Source organism: Pecten maximus, chromosome 19 (genome assembly GCF_902652985.1).
Source record: "Pecten maximus chromosome 19, xPecMax1.1, whole genome shotgun sequence".
NCBI lineage: Eukaryota > Metazoa > Mollusca > Bivalvia > Pectinida > Pectinidae > Pecten > Pecten maximus.
In genome coordinates, this window is record NC_047033.1 from 2,406,347 (window position 1) to 2,413,743 (window position 7,397).

The following is a 7,397-nucleotide window of genomic DNA, read 5'->3' on the forward strand; positions in this document are numbered from 1 at the left end:
GTACTGACATTATAATATCCAATAGCACATGTAAAGATAGCCACCACATGTGTGTTATGTCTACAGACCTGGATATTTGAATACGTATAATAGCTATAACAGGATGTGATATCGATCGATCCCGGTCTGTCGCTAACACCACCATTTCCCGTATGTGTTCTACGTCACGGTTGAAAGCCCATCTCTGTACCGACTGGGAAGTAGGTCGGGTTCCTCTTTATGTCAACGGAGCGGACGGACAGGTATCTCGGACTATGCATTTCGTGCATCATCTGATTATGGTGGCGGTGTCAGCCTCATCCATATATCAGGTAAGTCTACCAAACGTACAGGGATAGTATGTACTGTTTCACCCGGTACAACGTTATTATTAAGCGTGTGTGTTAATTTGTGAATCATACAAAACACGATGTTGATACTAGCTGGTTTATATAGTATACAGTGACTCTATTTAACAAATGACTGTTGAGTCTGATCTATATTTCAACAATCCTGTGTCATCTGTCGTAGGGCAGACAGTACATGTTCTGTTTACAATTGATGTATACACACTGTATATATACACTATATAGTGTCGATAATATACCGGTGTCAGATGAAAATGTGACCCCCAAGGGAAAAGTACCAGGTCGATAACATTATACCGACAGTATACAACTGATTAAATTCAGTGAGTAGTGTCAGTCTGTGTCGGTGACCAAACTAACCATCCGTGACAAATCGCAACATACAGTGATAACACAGGGGTCGACATTAACTTTTTTCTGCACTTGTCCCTGTCCCTTCGGACAAGTGATAAGATAAATTCACTTGTCCGAATGAAATAATCACTTGTCCTACATGTGTTTCTACTTTCCATCTGTTATGTGTAAACAGCGAGATGATTTATTATAAAGTAAACACTAACGATTTAAAAGCAAACTTCAAGTTTGTTAACGGTTTACAACCAAACATCAAGGTCACTAACGATTTAGAGCTAAACATCAAGTTATCTAACGATTAATTCCCAGACAACAATTTACACCTGAACATCAAGTTATATTCAACCTATTGCTGAAATATTATAATCACAGGTAAATTTATAAACTCTTCATCTATAATTTACCTGTACCAGGAACATTCTGCGTGTAAGAGTTGTCTCTCTTGACTCGTAACAATTTATATTAAAGAGGCAAAATTGTCCTGTATCGCTTCCCTGTCATTCAAGGACGTTCACAAGCTGCTATCTCCTCAGTCGTCACGGATGTTTTAAAAAATGAAGACAAATGCAGATATCTTCTCAACATTATACCGACTTGATATTAGCATGTGTCGGTTGTTATTGAAAAAGGGGTTATTTAAAATGTCATCCCTATTATCTTGACACAGGTTAGGATTCATTCAAGCAAAATTATTTGTTTTTTTAACGTAACTACTATTTTTATTTTCATTTTCATGTACAATAAACATCATGAAGAATAACATCACAAAGTACAGTACAAATATATAACTTTCACACACTGTATACCCTAAGAATATATATGAAAAAAAAAAGGAATAGAAATATCAGAAAAGATAATATATATATGTGTACATCATCAAATTATTACCTAATACTTTTATAAAACTTCTCCTTTACAATCAATTTTCACATTTCCATACCCAATTATCTAAACGCAAATCCATCAACATCATAATGTTATTGTATTTTAATTATAATATACATCAGCGTTTTATATTACCATGCATACTTCTAATAATCATTCAAAAAATACAATAATACAGTCTCCTTCCTCCCAATACATATCGACCCACAACCTTTCACAGCCAGACATCATACACATCAGCTTGAGGACACAGTTTTCAAAATACAGGATCTATTAACTTCAGAATTGGGTATTGTACATCGGAATCATTTGTAAAAAATCATATTTATATTTATTTATTATATGTATATCATTTTACTTTATTGACACGATAGACAGGAGAATGTGAAAAAGAGAGAAAAATACTAAAATATTAGAGAAGTCTTTATTTTTTTGTGCATTTAAGTCCAATGGTGATAAAAGATTTAACTGTTTTGACTTTCTATAAGCATTTTCAGTGATGTTAGTGACATCATACAACTGTGTTGTCTTTCTGGGACTCGTCAGTGATGCTTACTTGGCCAATATACCAATTTACACCAAGTTTGCAGCGTTTACTTCTGTCTATAGTCAATTTTTTCTAGGATTGGTGACATTTGGAATCGATTGTTTGCATGTATTGACCTACTATTTGTGTAAAGACGGACATTCGTGTTAAGAGGACTTTCGATTTTGTCCCGGAAGCTGAACAGACACCTTAATAACTGTCTGAAGTATTGTCTCGCTTTGTGTAGATATCTGCTAAGAAATTGGACAGTTTGGAACCCGTACGATTACAAACAAGCAGTAAAAGCGATTTTGAACTGAACGAAAAAAAAATAGAAAAAAATAATGAATAAATAAGTAAATAGATAAAAGATGGAAAGACAAAAGATAGAGTTAATTTGAAAACACAATGCGAAAAGGCGAGTTGCCATGGAAAGGTAGGCATTGTCCGTTTCATAACCGTCACCAGGCCATGCAATGTTAATCTAGTTAGAATGCATGCACATATAACGTTATGCTTATGAAATAAAACTGAACTTGGTCGATGACACAAGAGCAACCAAAAATATCACAGACACAGAATCAATCCAGTCTCAGTTGTCAAATAGTTACAACAACCGACTGGATTTGCATTAAGATCATTAAAACAATATAATAAGACCAGGTGTTCCGGAAGGGTACGCGTCTTCCGCTTCATAGACGACATCCGCCATATAAATCTAGGTCTCCCCAGGGTTACGTCACATTCACAAAAAGATAATAAGGATGGCTACAATGGAAACAATGGGCATATCAATTAGCACTAAACTCCTTTTACTGCATTATCAATATGATTTACATATCAGAATATGTAATCGTGATTTTTTCTTACTTTTTCAGATAAATACCCAATCTGCCAACGGTACTGATGAAGTGTATCTACAGGGATTATCAGGATGCCCTCTACACCTCTACCAAATAATGTTCGAACCCGTGTGTGTGAAAAATTGTCCACCGGATGTACCTCTAACATTCCATAACTTATGTCTGCCATTTTGTCCATATGGATATCAATACAATAACAACAACACCTGTAGGACAGAGTACCCCGAAGTGAACTCCTCTGACCTATGTCACGTGACAGCATGTCCCATCGATACGCCGTTGTGTTACAACAAACAATGTATGTCCAAGTGTCCGAATGGAACTTTCTCCGATGATGGAAATTGTTTTCATAATTGCTCTAATACTAACCCGTATGTTTCCCAACACTCCTGTGTATCGTCATGTCCTCATGATCAACCATATGACGAAGACGGATACTGTGTTTCAGCATGCGCATCAGACTACTTCCTGTATGACCGGAAGTGTTTAAAGTCGTGTCCCGAAGAGACATTCCAGCATAACTTTACCTGTGTTGATGAATGTCCAACCGAGGCCCCAAAGTCTATTACAGTCTGGAACGTTACACTCTGTATCACCACCTGTCCCAGATTTACAACCGTCAGTGGGAATCACTGTGAATTAGCGTGTCTGAACGGGCGGGAATATTTGTGGAATGGTTCGTGCGTTAGTAAATGTCCCGGAGCAGCTCCATACACATATGATTTATCGGGAAGTATTCCGCCATACAAACTAACAATATGTACTGAAAGGTGCCCAACCTATTCCTACCTACAAGGCAACCAATGTGCACCCAACTGTACATTTACAACATATCAAATTAACTCTACGTGTGTATCTGAATGTCCGGAAACACATCAGTATTTGGTCGGTAAGTGGCCTCCTTTCCAGTGTGTTACAGTGTGTAGACCTCCTCAGATACCAGATATAAACCACTGTGTCGATGTTTGTCCAGCTGACCGGTATGTCTTTAACCATACATGCATGGAAGGATGTCCGGAGTCACACTCCTTCAAAGTAAACCAGACGTGTTTTTCCCAATGTCCAGCTCCAATGGTAGTTTATGATGGGACTTGTCAGCTCGCATGTCCTGACGATTCCATGTACGTAAACAACGGTCAATGTGAGTGTCCAGCCTCGCGTCCATTTCATCATCAAACTCGGACAGGTCATGTGGAATGTCAGACCACTGCAGTTTGTCCAGAAGGAACGTTCTCGTGGAATAATAAATGTTTATATCAGTGCCCGGATAATACCTACACCTATGTTGGTAATGCCACGTGTTTAGAAGAATGTCCTTTTTCTCATCAGTTTAAATATCGTAGTGACTACGGCCGATCGTTACTAGCGTATGAATGTGTTTCAGAATGTCCAGAGAATACGTTTATGAAGGACGAGTTTTGTTATGACTTCTGTGACGCTCCATATGTTGGTTTCCTAGGTAACTATACTTGTATGGAAAAATGTCCCGACTCTCATAAATGGCGTTCTGCTACCACCACGATAACCAACCAGTTAGTTTTCACATGCGCGGCTAACTGTTCCGCACCGCGGTTAATTGATGATGACCAGTGTCTCTTAGGATGTCCGGCCTCAAAACCATTTGCTGTGAATCAAACGTGTTTAAAACAATGTCCGGACAATTTAAGTTTAATTACACCGTTAGACAGTGGCAGGACATGTTCAGAGACATGTCCCGATGAACACATACAGGATAACGATACCTGTGTATTGAGATGTTCTCCAGGTAAAGTCATAATTGATAGCGTATGTGTTGATGTCAAATACTGTGTCAACGAATACCAATATATCGAGTATTCACAACATGGAACCATATGCCGGAAGCGGTGTTTGGAAAACCAGTTCATTAATAATATCCGGTGTGTGACGTCATGTCCGTTATTTTCCGCCGGACAATACTGTGTGGATAAGTGTCCAAGTTTCCAAAGATTTACACGAGAAAAAAATGTATCGGACGTTCACGCTGACAAAAAATGTTACGAAGAATGTCCAAGAAAAACATACACTAACGGCACAAAATGTATAGACATTGATTGTCCAATTAAATATCTAGCTGACTCTCGAGAATGTGTTCCAGCGTGTACCACGTCCCATCCATATTTACAGGAAGAGGTCATGTGCGTAGGTAGATGTCCGGACGGTTATGTAATAGACACGGATAACAGCTGTATAAAGGAGAGGCATTGTCTCCGGGAGAGGGGACGTTTTGTATATGATGAACACTGTGTAAGTTCCTGTCCCCCCGGGACGTTCGTTAATTACATAAACAACAGCTGTATATTAACCAGTGTAGTGTACTTGTTGGTAGTAGCTGCAGTATTAGGGACGATTTCTGCGACTGCGGGACTGGTGTGGTTCTATTACCACAGAAAGAGAAAGAATTGCAAGACATGTTTCTCCAAGATGCAGGTAGGTCTCGGGTTGTTCGATTTTCGTATATAAATTACTATTAATGTATTACATCTATTAGTAAAACGAAAATCAATTAAAAAATCAAGAAATCAATTAATTACGAGCGAAAACTTTTAATTGCTTTTTATTAGCTTTATTGTTACGTAAAATAAGATGCATTATAAGGATGTGGAAAGTCATTTCATCAAGATAATTCAGTGACATTGTGCTGATTGATACCTTTCTTACGTGATTTGTAATAATAAAAGCGACAGATGATATTCAGAAATTAATATCGCACAGCGAAATAATTTTGACATTTCGACATAATTACCCCGACTTGCAGCTGTATCACCTACAGTTCATGCGAAATGTTTTCGTAAATATCTGAAACGAACCGATTGTCATACTGTTTTTATTTTTCTTGTTATTCAAAAGCTAAAAATATTCTTTTTTATCATCTTTTTTATCTCGAGAACATCATCTGGCATTGACTTGAAGAACGAGAAGTAGATAACGCGATATTTTCAGCTTATGTCCGGTAATGTCTAATATTTGTAAATGATCAAATAATAAAAAAAACACGGAATTATTTTTTCGTGGGAAACTGTTTCACATATCCGGTTAAAGTAGGTACCGGAAATAAAGAATTATTAAGTTGACATTGAGCACGGATTTCAATATGGAAACTCTGAATATTTTATTCCATGTGATATAATGTTGAGCAATTTTTAAGCTGGTCCGTGGAATACAGTAATTGAATTTTGTGGTCCGTGGAATACAGTTATTGGATGATGTCCCTTCAGAAGAAACCTCTGTCGATTTATATTGACGGAATGTACCTTGATAAACCCTATGTTTTATAGTTGGTATGTAATCTACCATATTAACATCCGGGCTCTCCATCAAACTGAATACTACACCATCACATAGCCAGAAGAACCCTTTTAAACCATGATTGATGTCCTTGTTTTGTTAAGTTGATTTGTATTACCTTTGTTTTCACTAGGAGAGATGTAACGGCGATACCCCCCTATTGACGGAAGACACACTCTCAGAAGGATATGCAATGGCGGATATGGTCAACGACCCCCCAAGTTTGACCAGTGTGGTTTTATGATCGAAATGTCGGGCCAGAATCAGTTATCGGTGTCAAAGGTTTGGAAGCTTCTAAAATCTATTATTGATATAGAATTGGTTAGACTGGCCTACACCTGGCAGTGTATCAGCCTCGACAGCAGTAAGACGCAGTCATCAGCGGTCTATATTTGGCGAGCTCGAAGGATGATCAGTGGTACGGCTGGTAATAGCAGAGAGGAGAAGCTTCTCGGCCAATTCCGGAGAGGCTCCTAATCAAAGGTTTGAATCTCGGCCAATTCCGGAGAGGCTCTTAATCAAAGGTTTGAATATCGGCCAATCCGTCAAAGCTTTGGATCAAATCTGAAGCTCAGACAATTCCATCAAATCTCTGGATTAAATGTTTGAATCTCGTCTGATTCCGTTAAGGCTCGGAATCAAAGGTTTGATTCCGGGAATAGACTCATATCATGCTGCCCCATTTTACCTTTTTATTGTTAGTCGACAGCACTCTGTTTCATCAAATGATTTTCCTCCAATATTTCAAGGTTAATACACGTTGTATATCATTTTTGTTATACTGTACCATTCTTCATTTATATCATTTTTGTTATACTGTATCATTCTTCATGTATATCATTTTTGTTATACTGTATCATTCTTCATGTATATCATTTTTGTTATACTGTACCATTCTTCATGTATATCATTTTTGTTATACTGTACCATTCTTCATGTATATCATTTTTGTTATACTGTACCATTCTTCATGTATATCATTTTTGTTATACTGTACCATTCTTCATGTATATCATTTTTGTTATACTGCACCTGAAGAATGGAAAGTTTGATTTGTTATTTGATTAATTAATTCCGTGTAATAAACAAATATTCCGAAACCAAGAGGAAATCCAT

General features: G+C 37.5%; 1 protein-coding gene across 2 annotated transcripts; it reads left to right on the top strand.

Moving 5' to 3' along the window:
- Positions 1-201: 201 nt before the first annotated feature.
- On the top strand, positions 202-7,116 carry LOC117317968 (balbiani ring protein 3-like). Of its 2 annotated transcripts, XM_033872939.1 has the most exons (3): positions 202-311; positions 2,991-5,423; positions 6,415-7,116. In XM_033872939.1, exons 1-3 carry the CDS (start codon positions 255-257, stop codon positions 6,523-6,525), a joined length of 2,601 nt encoding a protein of 866 aa, XP_033728830.1. In that variant the 5' UTR covers positions 202-254; the 3' UTR covers positions 6,526-7,116. The 2 variants fall into 2 exon arrangements, with proteins under 2 accessions (XP_033728830.1, XP_033728829.1); XM_033872938.1 differs by lacking the exon at positions 202-311 and having other exon boundaries at positions 2,329-5,423.
- The last annotated feature ends 281 nt before the right edge of the window (positions 7,117-7,397 follow it).

Excerpts from the sequence above, each read along its gene's own strand:
- LOC117317968 (XM_033872938.1), top strand. The coding sequence starts at position 2,877 with ATGGCTACAATGGAAACAATGGGCATATCAATTAGCACTAAACTCCTT. Across the intron at positions 5,424-6,414 it reads CATGTTTCTCCAAGATGCAG|GAGAGATGTAACGGCGATAC; the intron begins GTAGGTCTCGGG and ends TGTTTTCACTAG.